Source organism: Gigantopelta aegis, chromosome 6 (assembly GCF_016097555.1).
Source record: "Gigantopelta aegis isolate Gae_Host chromosome 6, Gae_host_genome, whole genome shotgun sequence".
Classification (NCBI taxonomy): domain Eukaryota; kingdom Metazoa; phylum Mollusca; class Gastropoda; order Neomphalida; family Peltospiridae; genus Gigantopelta; species Gigantopelta aegis.
Window position 1 is genome coordinate 20834913 of NC_054704.1, and position 16476 is coordinate 20851388.

At 36.8% G+C, this 16476-nt stretch overlaps 1 protein-coding gene across 1 annotated transcript; it reads right to left on the bottom strand.

The window, feature by feature from the left end:
- Positions 1 to 440: 440 nt before the first annotated feature.
- LOC121375721 (cyclic nucleotide-binding domain-containing protein 2-like) lies at positions 441 to 15842 on the bottom strand. The gene is made up of 12 exons (XM_041503321.1): positions 15781 to 15842; positions 13003 to 13141; positions 11174 to 11340; positions 10612 to 10685; positions 9202 to 9290; positions 8120 to 8349; positions 7036 to 7193; positions 6560 to 6736; positions 6061 to 6206; positions 5364 to 5474; positions 2681 to 2824; positions 441 to 1620 (listed from the first exon to the last, which is right to left on the bottom strand). Exons 1-12 carry the CDS (start codon positions 15825 to 15827, stop codon positions 1483 to 1485), a joined length of 1620 nt encoding a protein of 539 aa, XP_041359255.1. The 5' UTR covers positions 15828 to 15842; the 3' UTR covers positions 441 to 1482.
- Positions 15843 to 16476: the final 634 nt, after the last annotated feature.

Here is a 16476-nt window from a genome sequence, read left to right on the forward strand (position 1 = left end):
AATACGATAAAATATTGAAATAAGCCGTTTCATTCCACAACTTTACGGGGCGAGGCGTAGCTCAGTGGTACAGCGCTCGCTTGATGCGCTGTCGGTTTGGGATCGATCCCCGTCAGTGGGCCCATTGCGCTATTTCTCGCTCCAGCCAGTGCACCACGACTGGTACATTAAAGGCCGTGGTATGTGCTATCCTGTCTATGGGATGGTGCATATAAAAGATCCCTTGCTGCTAATCGAAAAGTTTGCTCTCAATATCGTTGTGGTCCTTAACCATGTCTGACGCCATATAACCGTAAATAAAATGTGTTGAGTGCGTCGTTAAATAAAACATTACTTTCTTTCCACAACTTTACCGTTTTCCAGAGTATTAGGTTCACCCGTGTTGAATGCCTTATCGCCTACAAATCATGTTAACCTAAAACAAAACAAAATCTTAAATAACAACAATTTATTTCTTATTTTTAATATAAACACTGTCTTCAAAAATAAATAATAAGTAAGTGAACAAATCAACATTCCTTTGCTGATCAGAACTAGTGTAAAAGTAGTACCGTTCCATAAAGCTATATTTTTGGTCAGTTACCATAAAGACGAAAATAAACAGGATCATAATGTTTTTATATCAAAAATGGTTTAACGTGAAACTCCAGTGTGTTTACTAATAAAATAAAGTTTCTCTCAGTTATATACATTTAAGAATGAAAAATGGCACTTAGAGGCGGCAATGAAATTAAAAGATCAACATCTTAAAATCTGAAGTCACCACTGAATAAACATTTGACAATGGATCTTACCATTCTAAAATAATATCATGTTTCCACACTGATATGTGATGGCTGTACCATTTTCACCTTACTACATGGGAGCAGTATTGTTTTATGCTAATAATTGGAAACATTGCCATTTTTACATTTGTTTTTGACTGCAGTATAATTGTTACATTAATAGCTAAATTTTTCTGTTAATACTATCTCATATCTCATAGTGTGACCATTTCTCTCGAAATGTATACATTTGGTTTCAGCCAAAGGCTGTTTAAAACTGACAAATAAAGTGATCGATTTTGATTGATTAATCTGTGGATGCAATACCATTTTGGCAGAAGCATTATTTTCTCTTTAGTACTCACAGAAAAAAATACCCATTTTACATTTGTTTTTGGATTTTGTACTGCTTTCACACTACTACTTGCATGTAGTTCTTATTACACTAGTAAGGTAGTTCCACACAAGCCCTTGGAGGCAGAGCCTGTTTACATCAATACATGTACTTGGATTCAATAACATTTACACACTGATACTTGGACGCAGTACCCTTTTCACATATTAGTACTAATGCGCAAGATATGAACTATTAAAACTGATTCCTTCCAGCATGTATCTTCTAATGAATGGCTAATATTGTCCATTTCTCGATATGTGTGTGTGCCCTAACTATTCAGCATCTCAATACAAACACATGCTTTGATATACATGTGCCTGTTCAGTACTTCAACACCGTTCTTTCAACATGCTGTTTGTAGGCGATTTGGTCACTGACAGTCATGTGTCTGAAGGCTTCCCAGTCTATCTGGTTCTGTAGCTTCTGTTGTAACACCTCTTCCGAAGGTAAGGGTCGGATCTGAAATAACCATATCATAATTATCTTTTCAAATTGGTGACAGATTGTCAATAAATTGTGTGACTGTGTCACCCTTTATTTACATCGCTATTACCTCGGCCCATAGGAAAGATATTTACTGCTGTTCCTACTCTTACTTTACTTTTTTTTTATCGGTATTTTGGCTTATTCATTTACTAACATATCCAATGAAATTTTAAATATTAAACTTATTTATGTTGAACAAACAAACGCACATACCAGTTCGCTAATACAAAATGCAAATACAACTAGAACCGTAACAATCGACTGTCTAATAGATTGCCATCTTCATAAATCAAAGCTAATATTCGTTCCTCGTATTCAGCCTTGATACATGTAGTCAAGATTACTGATATCCACTACTAGCGCCCTCTATTGGAAGAACATTTGTAACACCGATTATGTCCCTTACACGATGACATCGCTGACCAATCACAGCATCGGTAACATGTGACAATCTAGAAAGCAATAATCAAAAATTAACCGCCGGACGCTGACGCTGCCATCTTTGTTTACAATAACAAGGGAATCTATAAGGAGCGTTTAGATTCGTTGCAATTAGATCTCATCGCATCCTATGAAATTTAAGCATTTTGTGGCACGATTTCTTGACGACATATATCAAGGCTGAATACGAGGAACGAATATTAGCCTTGATTTATGAAGATGATAGATTGCAGGCACGGCGGAAGCAAGTAGACATTGAGGGGGCTGATTGAGACCGAGGGCGAAAAGCAAAATTTCTAGAGGTTTCGGGGGTATGCTCCTCTATAAACCTTTTAAAAACTAGATGTCCTGAAATGCAATTTTCTGCATTCTACAAGTAAAATTAATTTCTGCCTTAAGATTTACTACAAATAATATTTTTGTTCAGAATTATTGAGCCCCTCTGCTCCGCTGTGCCTGGATTGTCAGCACCTTTCAAAATATTCTAATATTTGCGACTTCTAAACATCATTTGAGAATCCATGTAATATGTGTCAGGTGGATTATATCGGTGATCTAACAGGAAAAGACACAACAGACACTGTTTACACACCTCTGTCCTCATTCGCTTAGCAATATCTTCTGAAAGATGTTTCCTGAAGAACTTCCTGTTGAGAAGAATACATTCTGCACCGTCCGATATGAGACTGGTGTTCGTTGATTCTCGAATCCCAGACATTATAACCTGCTCCAAACCCTGGAACAAAAGTACTGATTTAGGAAATTGTTGATGAATGTTTATACAAAATTAATAATCACTTAAAGGGACATTCCTGAGTTTGCTGCAGCCTTTAAGATGTTATCGACTAACAGAGTTTATAACGATTGTAATTACATATCAAATATATTTTTCTGCATAAAATATTAGTGGCTGTATATTAGACGTGTTCCCGATCGTTCTAATATTTGTACTAGGTTAATTTTCATTTTATTTCCTAAAACATATTTTTTCGTACGTACGAAATTATTTGAAGACAAAATCCAGTTTGGGCTTCTTACAAATATTAAGACGACCAGAAACACATTGAATATACAGACACTGATACTCTAAACAAGAAAATATATTTAATATGCAAGTTTAATCGTATAACTATTTTATTAGTCGGAAACATCTTACAATGCAGCAAACTCAGGAATGTCCCTTTAAACATACTACTGTACCATCCACGGCGCTATTATTTGCCTATGCCCCCCCCCCCCCCCCCAACCCTCAAAACCGGCCAACTGTATTTTAAAGGCGCAGACCCGTAAAAAGTGAACACTAAGTTTAGTTAATTTACAAACATGTAACTCATTTAGATAAAATTACAATATAATAAAAGAAGAGTCTTTAAAAATAGACTAGAACTCGAATCAATAAACTGCCACTTCTCAGACGCACGCGCGTTTTTAAAAATATGAAAAATACTATTTTTGGTACTACAAACACCAGAATGACCAGAAACATTTCAATGGAAATGGATAATCTAAAGAATAAAATATAAGTAATGTTTGATTTCAGTTATCATAAATGGCTCTAATTGTGAAAAATATGTTGTTGTGTTTAAAAACTAGGATCTGTCCCTTTAAAAATATTACCCATTATTTAGGTATTACAACATCTAAAATTAATTTATAATACTAATACTCCAGTTTTAGCAAGTAAATGTAAATTAATTTAACCCATTTACTGTACTAGTATAGGTGTTGTATTTTTCTATGTCAGAAGTCTCACCTAGTCTATGTCTATGAATCATGTTTGTGGCGACAGGCAAATATATAACGTGGTAGGGGACAAATTGATGTGATTGAAGGTAGAGGCCTTCTGGCTACGCCAGTAAACAAAAATACATCCAAATAAATATATTTATAAATTTTTTAATATTTGTTTTTAATTTGTATTATTGAAACACCCAGTAATGATGACCAACCACGGGCATAGGATTAGAAGGTGCCAAAAAGTGTATGTGTGTGTGGGGAGTGGAAGTGGGGGGTGGGGGTGGGGGGTGGGGGGGTGGGGGGTGGTGGCACACACATCTATAAATACATGTAAAAATATATAAAAACCATCGCTGCTGCTATAAGTGGGGGGCACATGACCCCCACCCACCCCCCACCCCCCGCTTCCTACGCCAGTGCCAACGGATTAATATTTGACGGTATATTTTGAATTTGACAGAAACACAAACAAAACACAGCAAAAACTACTGGCTGTTAGTTTTATGCATGGGACGGTGCTGGGTTGTGCATTTCGACGTTTTTCGTAAGTTACGAAATTTACCGGAAACGTTGTAAAAACGTGACGTCAACAATGGTTAGACGTTTTAATTAATATGCTTATTGCTGTCACAGCGATACTACGTACATTCACCTGACTATTGTTTTAAACTTCAGAAATGTACGAACAGAATCGCTGTTTGTCATTTAATAATCATATTTATGTTAAATGTGTATAAATGTAAAATATCTGTGCATGGATCTAATACTACGTAATGACAACAGCTAACTACAGAGCTGTTCTGTTGCAATGTTTTCTAAAAGTGTTGAGTGGATACAACAATAGAGGTAACTGTTTGTTTGTCTTTCTGTCTGTCTGTCTGTTTGTTTGTTTGATACTATGGAATTTTGAATGGAGCAATTATATGCCAAAAAGAAAAGGTGCGCAATTTTGATTGAGGAAATTTGGCGCAATTTTGAACGGTCAGTCAAAAAGTAATGGCAGAGCTAGTAGAGTATAGAATCTGACAGGTTTTTTTTTTTTTTTTTTTTTAGAGGAAACCCGCTGTCGCCACATAGGCTACTCTTTTACGACAGGCAGCAAGGCATCTTTTATTTTTGTGCTTCCCACAGGCAGGATAGTACAAACCATGGCCTTTGTTGAACCATTTATGGATCACTGGTCGGTGCAAGTGGCATACACCTACCTCTTAAATTTTGCGACAGTTATAATTTTATTCATATTAATTTTCGTTTTTTTACGATCCCCCTCCAAACCTCCCCCAAAGTTCCCTTGGCATTCCGCCTCATGTCACTGACCCCCTCTTAAATTGATTTTCTGGATCCGCCACTGGTAGGTGCCCCTTTTAAGCATTACACCTCCGCCCCTGCCTATTATGACTATAATTATTCTTTTTGCAATATTAGGCCTACTACCGCCCACCCGTGACCCTTCCACACACGCCAGCTTCACAGCCTTATTGTGACCCCTGATAGATTTGACACTGAATCCGCATCCGTATTAAACAATAAACACTCACAAATATATCTCCTGGCCCCAGTTTTTCGATTTCAATGAAGATATCCGGAGCACACTGTTCGTTGTCTTTAAGTTTCACCCGCTTCTGCGAAGAATCATTACTTGACTGTGTCTGAAAGATAAGTTAATAATGAATTATTTCTTGACTACCTCGTGTAGTTTGTGTGCAAGTTTGTGCGCATTAAGGCCCTGTTGTGTCTTAAGTAAGGATTTTGAAACTCTTACGCCCAGTGACCTTCCGTATACCAGAATAAAAATGTGCAAAATTCACATAACACAAAATTTCACAATGTCATCGAGTAAATAATGACATAAGGTTCTCTGTGGATAAGGACACTCCACAAGGATAAGCGATCTGATAAGAATGCTACACGTTGCTCGAGAAGTATATGCCCAAGTAAGTTAATAAAGAAAGCATGAGGTTATCTTGGTTAACAAACCGAACGCGAAGAACATTGTATGGTGTTAAAAGACCCTTGTCAGAATTATAAAACACATTGTATATTAAGCCTTATTTTAGAATTGTACTTTTACTATTTCGTTGAACTAAAGCGCAATGATACCAAGAAAAAGAGGAAAAATTATTTTGTCGCATTCTAATTCACCTATCTGTAGACAGAGTCAAAAAGATGTTTTAAAACAATAGAGACTGCTCCCATAAATAGGCATACCTAAGTGTATGATGGTTTTACATTTACCTTCAGCCCATCGACTGATGGGAGTAGTCTTCTCTCGTCAAACACGGCGTCTAGCACCTTCTTATGGTCCAATACGGACAACTTCGGGTGTAGTCTGTTGTGAACATTGTTCAGTTTCTCGTAGTGCTCGTTAATTTCTTGTCGTACTGAAACGAAAGACATTTCATAATATATATTATGTCGTACTCTTTTGTCCAGTATAATATTAATATCTAAGAAAATAACAATAAAACTTGGAGACGAGAAAATGGGATAACTTAATTATATTACGTGTAGGCCTATTGGTTTCTTGTGCCGAGAGTAAATAATATACCTTTTATTTAAAAAAAAAAGACGTTTTAAAATAAAATATTTCAGAGGTTTGTTTACTCATTATTTGATTCTTAGTTCTGATTTTATATAACATGCTTGGTACTTGCTGTTTTGAAAGAAAGAAATGTAAAACAAAGTTCTATTACTGTTCAGAATTTAACTTGAATGGAAAACTAATGCAACATACATTCGTGTTCTGACCGCATTTTGACTATTGGTATGGTCCGAGATCGTCTGAACTCGTTGATGGCTGGCACTGCTCGGATTATGCCTTGTCGTCGAACTCTTTTCGGAGACTGGTTTGATGACGGCGTCGGACTAGAACCTCCAGACATAGAGGGGTTTGAACGTGTTGGTGATGATCCTAATTAAAAGAGAGAGACTAACTAAAATTATATTTAACTAATAAATTGGCAAATAGTTGAGCAATAAACCATAATAAAAACACACACGCATATGCCCTTTTTGCACAGCTGTAGAAAACCTCCATCTATTAAGTACTGTATCTTGATTTCCTTATTTACTACCCCCTCCCCCTTTCCCCCAAAGTAATTTTAGGTTTGGTACGACTCTGAAAATGTTAGATTCGGATAGATTTAATACTCTGTGAGTTGGGTTGAGGTTCATCATGTTAACGGATAGTGTGTTTGCATCAATACTAACGTGACGAAGTAGACCTGGGTGACTGAGGTATGTGGACGTCTGATCTGCCTATGGAAGGTCTGACTGCTCGCAGAGACTTGAGCACGCGACACGACCCGGTCATGATGATATAGATCCAATCAGAGGAGTTGCTGTCCTTACACAGAACATAGTCACGTCTGGAAAGAAAATATACTTCAGTTATACCTATAAAGAAATATAAGGCACGTTTAAAATAATAATAATATTAAAAATAAAAACATGAAAATAAAAACATCGGTCGCATCTATAAAGAATATATATATTTGTTTTCGTCCTTCCTTCCAATGATGATAAATGAAATGAGATACAAATTGTAATTTTTTTCTTTAACTGTGCAACAGAAGCATGCAATCTTATTTCATTCACCCCGTCGGTGGGTCCATTGGGCTATTTCTCGTTCCAGCCTGTGCACCACGACTGATATATCAAACACCGTGGTACGTGCTACCCTGTCTACGGGATGACGCATATAAAAGATCCCTTGCTACTAATGGGAAAATGTAACAAGTTTCCTCTCTAAGACTATACGTCAAACATTGCCAATTTGACATTCAAAAGTGACATTCGATAGTTAATTAATCAATGTGCTCTTGTCGTGTCGTTAAACAAAACATTTTTTTTTTCATTTCATCCAATATGCCTTCCATTGTGTCCGGAGGGGATATAGCACTAAATAACAAGTAATACTAAAAATAGAAGACCTCAAGCTATGTTGACCTGTTAAGCGTTTGAAATTAATTAGCTCAGAAATAAATAACTTGTAGTAAATTCCATAGCATAAACAAAAGGCGTTCCCCGTAGTTAAGCTAAACTGAGTAATAATGACCCTGTTACATAAGCATTGTCCATATTATTATAACTACATGTTAATGATCATAATATAATTACTGATTTAATAACATAATTATTATAATTTTTATAAGTGGAACAGATTAAAACAAACGAAACAACTGTCTGACGTTTGTCAACAGACATAGGACAATATGGGCTGTTTATAAAAATCGAAAAACTATACGTTTTATAACCAAGTGTTTTTTTAATAGATCTATTAGAATATATTTACCTTACGTAAAGAAAAATACACGCCTTGGGGTTATTATGAGGTACAATTTCTGTCGGCCATCCTCGCAATATTTCCAGATTGCGTAGAAACGTCAGGTGTTCCGGGACTTTTCCACGTTCCGCTTTCATAAAGATTTCAATAAAATCTTCTCTGCCTACAGCCAATAGCTCCACACATCCTCGACACGTCACTGTTGCACTCCGCCTGGCTTGGTGCATCAAAGCCAACTCCTGAAAGTAAACCCTTAATTATTGCTGCCTGTCGTAAAAGAGTAGCCTATGTAGCGACAGCGGGTTTCCTCTAAAATAGTGTCAGAATGACCATATGTTTGACGTCCAATAGCTGATGATAAGATAAAAAAAATCAATGTGCTCTAGTGGCGTCGTTAAATAAAACAAAGTTTACTCTTTTTTTTCGAAATAATTTCTTAAACCTCTGATTATAGTCTTTTGACTTGTGTAACTAAATTGAGGCTCATATGCAATTTCGGGTACAATCTTAGTAACTTTCAGAAAGAACTATTATAACACCACTAAATTCAAAACCACTTATTAAGGTTCTTGGTATTTTGTTTTGTTTTGTTATATTCATAATATTTTGTTGAAATCTAGTAGTGAAATAAAGGTCCAAAATGTGTATTTTAGTCTATAATAGTACCTCCTGTTCATTTTCTTGATAACAAATTGTGTATTTTAGTCTATAATAGTACCTCCTGTTCATTTTTTGGATAACAAAATGTGTATTTTAGTCTATAATAGTACCTCCTGTTCATTTTCTTGATAACAAAAAGCTGCGTATGGATTCTACAAAGACTAACAAATTAAGAACAATAAAATATAATCAGAGGCTTATGAAACTGTCGTGATTTGGTGCATATAGGTGTATTTTACTCGTATTCTATTAAATATTCTAATATATTATTCTAAAATAAAAAACAGACAGTTCTTATGTGAACCACTTTCAGATGTGCAGCGAAGGTAGCACACGACTTCAGAATGAAAAGAACTAGCCCTACCCCCCCCCCCCCCCCCCACCCCTCCAACTACGGATTTGTCCAGTACAATACGCTGATACTTATTTACCCCGAAGCAATATCCTTTCTCCAGTATGTTGGCCGTGTGGACGTATTGTTCGCCTGTCACCTTGTCAGTGTTCAGTATCGTCACCACGGCTGAAAAGACAATTCTTCTGTATAGGATTGGTATACACATGTTTTCCAAAATAACACCATACACTAATACGAATTTATAATATATACTGGTGGAAAGAAATAAGGGATCGCATAAATTGTAATAGTAGATAGTCATTGCAACTAAATATCTTAATCCATAGTGTCAGGAATTTAACCATGTTATTGATATTCAATCCCATATTACTGATATTCAATCCCATATTACATCTTTCCTTTATGTACAGACACTTCTATTTTTTGTAGTGAATTATATATGGGCCCCGTTCCACGAAGCGATCTTAGCGCTACGATCAACTTAAGTGCTATGTTCGCTTCGTGGAACGGGATCCAGGGCCCCATTTTTCGAAGCGATCTTAGCGCTAAGATCTTATGCAGTATGCACTGAATGTGATCTTAGCGCTAAGATCTTATGCAGTATGCACTGAATGTGATCTTAGCGCTAAGATCTTATGCAGTATGCACTGAATGTGATCTTTGCACTAAGATACTTCAGGGAACGGGGCCCATGTTTATAATGCGTTCCCTTATTTCTTTCGATTAGTATATGTCTCCACGACTGACAAATAATAATCCAGTAATGCTATGTTGTGTACTGTTTAAACAAAAAGGTTAAATTACGGAAAGTTAGTACAGTGTCGTGAGGTTGTGGTAGCCATCCAATTAAGGCCCAAGCCCCAATGGAAGTTTTTTTGTGTTTTTTTCACCTTCCCCATGACCGTGTTTTGCTTATATAACTGTCCCAAGGCCCGATTTTAGCTGTCTACGATCCTTATTGTGGTAATGAAATTGAGAGTTTTGATGTTGGGTTTGTAGTTGGGTTTGTATTTAGCATTAATAAAAAAAAAAGAGTTAGAGATGGAAGCAAGATGGCAGCTGCCAATGCACCATTTTAAGAAGTCTCATTTAACTTAATATAATATGGCTCAAATGGTATGAATATTATGTTCAAGATTCATGTCTTTGTCAGCGATAATATCCTAAGATTAAATATTAGACAATCTAGCTAGGTTACCATTAGCATATTCAAATTATTTGCAGCGACTTACAATTATGATACATATCAGAAATAAATCAAGAGATGAACATGATGTGGATACGTCTATAAAGCAACCACATGGAAGCTTATTGGATACCATATTAAAGTGCCTATATCCAACTGAGGTTCAAGCACGTCTCTCCCGGGCACAATATCTGACTTCGCCAGTGAATGGGTCCGGGACAGAAGGGTGGGATAGAATCACGTAGAAGTACCACGTGAAACCTTATAAAACAATAATACACCGCAGTGTGTAACAGTTACCTGTCCCTGATAGAATCATGTAGAAGTTGTCTGCAATTTGACCTTGTCGGATGATTACCCGACCTGCTTCAAACCTAAACAGAAAACAACATTCATGTAATATGTCTTATGTTACTAATAAAATTGAAGGTCAGCTTAATGAATATGTCACCTTCATTAGTGGGTTTGTTTTTATATTTAAGGCACAGAAAGAATAATGATTTATTTTTGAGGCCATTCAACAATTTTGTAACACAAACCCAGGCGATTTTTAACCCACCCACTCATCCAGTAATCAATAACATATCTAATTCATACTTCACACGTTTTGATATAGTTTAAAATTTATTCGTATTTCACACGTTTCAATTCAAGTCGCACGTTATGTAAATAACACCATAAACATGTTTTGAACAACAAAATCAGACGATCTTGAATCCATCTAGTAATCAGTAATATATCTAATTCATAATGCACACGTTTTAATATATTTTAAGATTTCACATGTTTCAATTCATATATCTCACAAGTCAGTAACACAATAAACCTGTTTTGACCAACATACAACAACTATTCTACTTACTGTTCATACCAGCCGACTCGAACAAGGGACTTCTGCATCTTGAGGGGGAATTCACAAAACGGCTCCACCGTCTGCTGTAGTGACGTCATAGCCACGTGACGGTCTTCCTTCGTCCGATCAACCGGCTCCATGCACAGTATTTTTCTAGCCTCATTACTGATCCGAGTCTAAGTTTAGAGAAATACGAAAACAAATATTAACATTTGAAAACATAAATGGCATTTGGCAGTCCAGCATATGTTTATATTTATTTGTTTGCATTACCATAGTTTGACACCCAATAGCCGATGTGTTTTTCGTGCTGGGGTGTCGTTAAACATTCATACATTCATTCATTCGAGCATATGATTCACTAAACTCGCAACGTTAAAATCTTGCAGTGCAATGCAAATAAGAAACTTATAAGGACGATGCAAATTGTTTAATTTAAGCGGCTCCAGGAACATAACCACTCGGCCACCAGATCATTCACAAAAATAAAAGCAAACGAATGTGGTTATTACAAAGTATGAATTGAAAGAAAATAAAAATGAGATAATACTGAGTAAAATTAAAATAAAGCGTCTGTTTCCAGGACTAGATTTAGACCTGGGGGGGGGGGGGGGGGGGGGGGCACTTCAGTTTCGAGGGCCCCTCAACATAGAAATTAAATTACATGACAAATAAAATAAAATGAACTAATTTTCGGGGGGGGGGGGGGTCTGGCAGGGGGCCCGGGTCAATTGCCCCCTTATAAATCCGGCACTGTCTGTTTCATAAATCATGACCAAAGAGGCTGAGGCGGGAGGCATCATAATTGTTATATTATGCTTGTTGAGTCTGCCGCACTTACCTCATATATATACATACATACTTGATTTGAATATTTTTATTTATTTTGTGGGTGATGGGTATATCAGGGCCTGTTGCTAGGATTTTTTGTTTGGAGGGGGGGGGGGCGCAACTGAGTAGTTAATAGTCTAAAACTCCTTTTCTATCATGCTTTCCGATTTTTTTCGGGGGGGGGGGGGGGGGGGAACTGACCCCCATGCCCCCATGCTAGCTACGGCCCTGTATATATAAAACAAATTGCCTTCCTACATGTGATCGATTCTGGAACGGTTCCTATAAAATTAGCGAACAACCAAATCTGATTTGATTTGTCTGGGTTTTTTTTTCCATTTTGAATGCGTTAAAGGAACCCACAGGTAAGGTTTTTGTGTATATTCAACCATATATAATGCATATAATTATTGATTAATATGAACAAGTATATAGGTATATTCATTTAATAAAATGGTAAAACTGTGACGGCCATTATATGTAGGCCTACAATGGGCGCAGCCATATTTTCCCTTGCTGTAAATACGCCCTTCTGGAGAGCATGTAGTCATGTGGTACAAAACGCATCACTTTAGATAATGAACACTGATTGCTGTAGATTATGCAGTCAAGGGTGGTTTGATTGATTTAATGAAATGTCATCTGAACACGGGACAACTTTGTCTTTGTTCAGATCTGCCAACGAAGATCTCCACGGCAGAAGGGCCAGTAAGGTTTAATTTTAATTAAAATTGAAATTGCTTGCCTTTTGCTACAGTGTGTTTTTCTCTCTTAAGTTTACCCACACCTTTAATCATCTGTATGTACACACATTACCATTAGTTTCAATTATAAATGTAATAAAACACAATATAAAGTTAGATATGTGAGCATGAATGATAACTTACAAATTAGAATTATAAAAACCAAATATTACTTAGCATTTGGATTTATAAACATATATAATAATATCTTTCCTCGGTGTAAATTACGTACATTAGTAAATAGGTCTATAGTGTTGACCATACCTCTTTATTAAGTTTGTATTCTGTAGGGTCAAAGGTCAGACCAAGTTCTTCATATTCTGTACGGTGTAGCCCCAAGTGGTCATATACGATCGCCCAAGGCAGAAACTTCCAATTCTTTTCCACAGGTCGCTGTCTTTGACTGAAATATTATTATTAAATTAACCAGTTACAGAACATAATATTATTCTATGACAACTTTACAATAATTTATTTTCAAAATTACAAAGAATTTAAACTTTGTTTTAGATTGCTAACATTATCTTAATGTATCGTAGACCTCATCTTCATAAATCAAGGCTAATATTCGTTCCTCGTATTCAGCCTTGATACATGTAGTCAAGATTACTGATATCCACTACTAGCGTCCTCTATTGGAAGAACATTTGTAACACCGATTATGTCCCTTACACGATGACATCGCTGACCAATCACAGCATCGGTAACATGTGACAATCTTGAAAGCAATATCAAAAATTAACCGCCGGACGCATCCAATGAAATTTAAGCATTTTGTGGCACGATTTCTTGACGACATGTATCAAGGCTGAATACGAGGAACGAATATTAGCCTTGATTTATGAAGATGCGTAGACCTTAGACTCTAGTAGTTTATGTCCTAAATTAAAACGTAAATACCTGTTAAACTATGATAATCAAGAACAAGAATATTTACATTTTTTATGAAAGTATTTATGTATGTATGGATGGATGGATGTATATTTTATTTAAAACATATTTATTGCATATAATGTATATATGAGCACAGGTTGTATTACCCATATGGGCAGAGGGAAGTGGGGAAAGAAAAAACCCAGTTCTTCCCCTAGATACGTTTTGACGTCATAATCAGTGTTAACTATAGGCTTTGACGTCACAACTGTTAGGCAACAACAAACAACCATAACTATTTTTTTTATCCATGTCATCAACTAACATACGTCATCAGCGATGCGTACGTCACAGCTATGACGCAACGCTGTCTCTTGTTCTCAACTTGCAAACTTGTTTTCAATAACAGTATTGTTTGAAAATCCTCCATAAAATGATAAAGATTGATAATGGGTAATAAATAGAATACCCAACTTGCTATTTGGCAATACCGTTTATATTGCACTCATGAATTGATGGTGTCCTTCCCGAGCCAAAGGCAAGATAAATGTTATTGCCTCGTAACTCGTTGAGTATTCTCTAAATCCAACATACGAGTCCCTCTCCCGTGTGTGTATGTATGTATGTATGTATTGATGTATGAATATCTATATATTGTATGCATATCGAGGTTGACTGTTACATACATAGATATTAACGCACTGGCGTAGGGGATAATTAAATCCTTTCTGGCCTCACAAATTGCTGGGACTCGAACCTATGGCACCGAATCGCCCGCAACTTTGCAGACTTGCCACGATACCTTTTGAGCTATTGAGGAATCCATAAAAAGGATGTTATTTAACTCAACTATATGCATGGGGTTTACAAGTTACGCGGTCGATCCCGCTTACGTGCACGAAACAGTGGGTAGACCTGGCACTGGATAGTATGTATTGATGTATAAATATTTATATATTATATGTATATTGGGTTTGAATATTACATACATAGATATTAACGCAATGGCTCAGGGGATAATTAAATCCTTTCTGGCCTCACAAATTGTCCCGTGCCGTTGCTGGGACTCGAACTTATGGCACCGAATCGCCCGCAACTTTGCAGACTTGCCACGATACCTTTTGAGCTATTGAGACATCCATAAAAAGGATGCTCTTTAACTCAACTATATGCATGGGGTCTACAAGTTACGCGGTCGATCCCGCTTACGTGCATGAAACAGTGGGCTGACCTGGCACTGGCTAGTATGTATGTATGTATATATGTATGTATTGATGTATGTGTGTGTATGTATGTGTGTGTATGTATGTGTGTGTATATGTGTGTGTATTGTATATATGTATGTATGTATATATGTATGTATGTATGTATTGATGTATGAATATCTATATATTGTATGTATGTCGAGGTTGACTATTACATACATAGATATTAACGCACTGGCGCAGGGGATAATTAAATCCTTTCTGGCCTCACAAATTGTCCCATGCCGTTGCTGGCACTCGAACCTGTGGCACCGATTCGCCCGCAAATTGCAAGACTAACCACGATACGCTCTGAGCTATCGAAGCTTCCATAAAAAGGAAGTTCTTTAACTCAACCATATGCATGGGGCCTACAATCTACGCCGTCGATCCCGCTTACGTGCATGAAACAGTGGGCAGACCTGGCACTGGCTAGTATGTATTGATGTATGAATATCTATATATTGTATGTATGTCAAGGTTGACTATTACATACATAGATATTAACGCACTGGCGCAGGGGATAATTAAATCCTTTCTGGCCTCACAAATTGTCCCATGCCGTTGCTGGGACTCGAACCTGTGGCACCGATTCGCCCGCAAATTGCAAGACTAACCATGATACGCTCTGAGCTATCGAAGCTTCCATGAAAAGGAAGTTCTTTAACTCAACCATATGCATGGGGCCTACAATCTACGCGGTCGATCCCGCTTACGTGCATGAAATGTATGTATTGTATGTGTGTGTATGTATGTGTATGTGTGTGTATGTATGTATGTACGTATATATGTATGTATTGTATATGTATTGTATGTATGTAATATGCATGTATGTATACATCTGTGTGTATGTATGTGTACGTACGTTCGTAGGTACGTCCGTAAGAGCATGCATACTTGTTTACTCATTCAGAAACCAACTCACCGTAGTGTTGATACTAATCTCAACATGTTAATAACTGTTCTGGCCATTCTCCTAAACCGGTCCACTAACTGTAAAGAAATATTTCCAATATTAATCAATTGCTGAAATAAATTCCTACTAAAGCTATATATGACTGTTTCCATTTTTTATGTGTTTAATAAATGTTTTTTACAAAGGAATTTATGTTCATGGTTATATCTAATTAAGCTTTGAAGAAACACACCACCTACCTGGACTCTCTTTTCATAAAAGAAGTTAATGGTTAACTAGGCCAAAAAGTGTGTTTCATAGAATGTAAAACAAATATAGGTAGGGCTCGGTAGGTTTTTTTTTTTTTTTTTTTGGGGGGGGGGGGGGGGGGAGGAGGTTTTTTTTTTTTTTTGGTACTACATTTACCCTTCCAGGTCCACATAAAATATTACGTACGTACTCTTTTCACAACAACAAAAAGAGAAACCCTTCTACTGAGCTGTACATTGAGTTGGAGTTGGTGATGGAGTAGGAACCTAGCACTTACAAGCTTTAAATTCGATGGCTTATTTTCAACTTGATTTTTGTGCTTACATCCAATTAAGGTTCAAGTACGCTGTCCTGGAATCACACATCGGCTGCAGGCCCGTAGGAACGACTTTGGGAGTGGCGAGCACTGACGGATCGGGTAAAAATTCTATATCAGATTTTGGTTACAATGGCAAA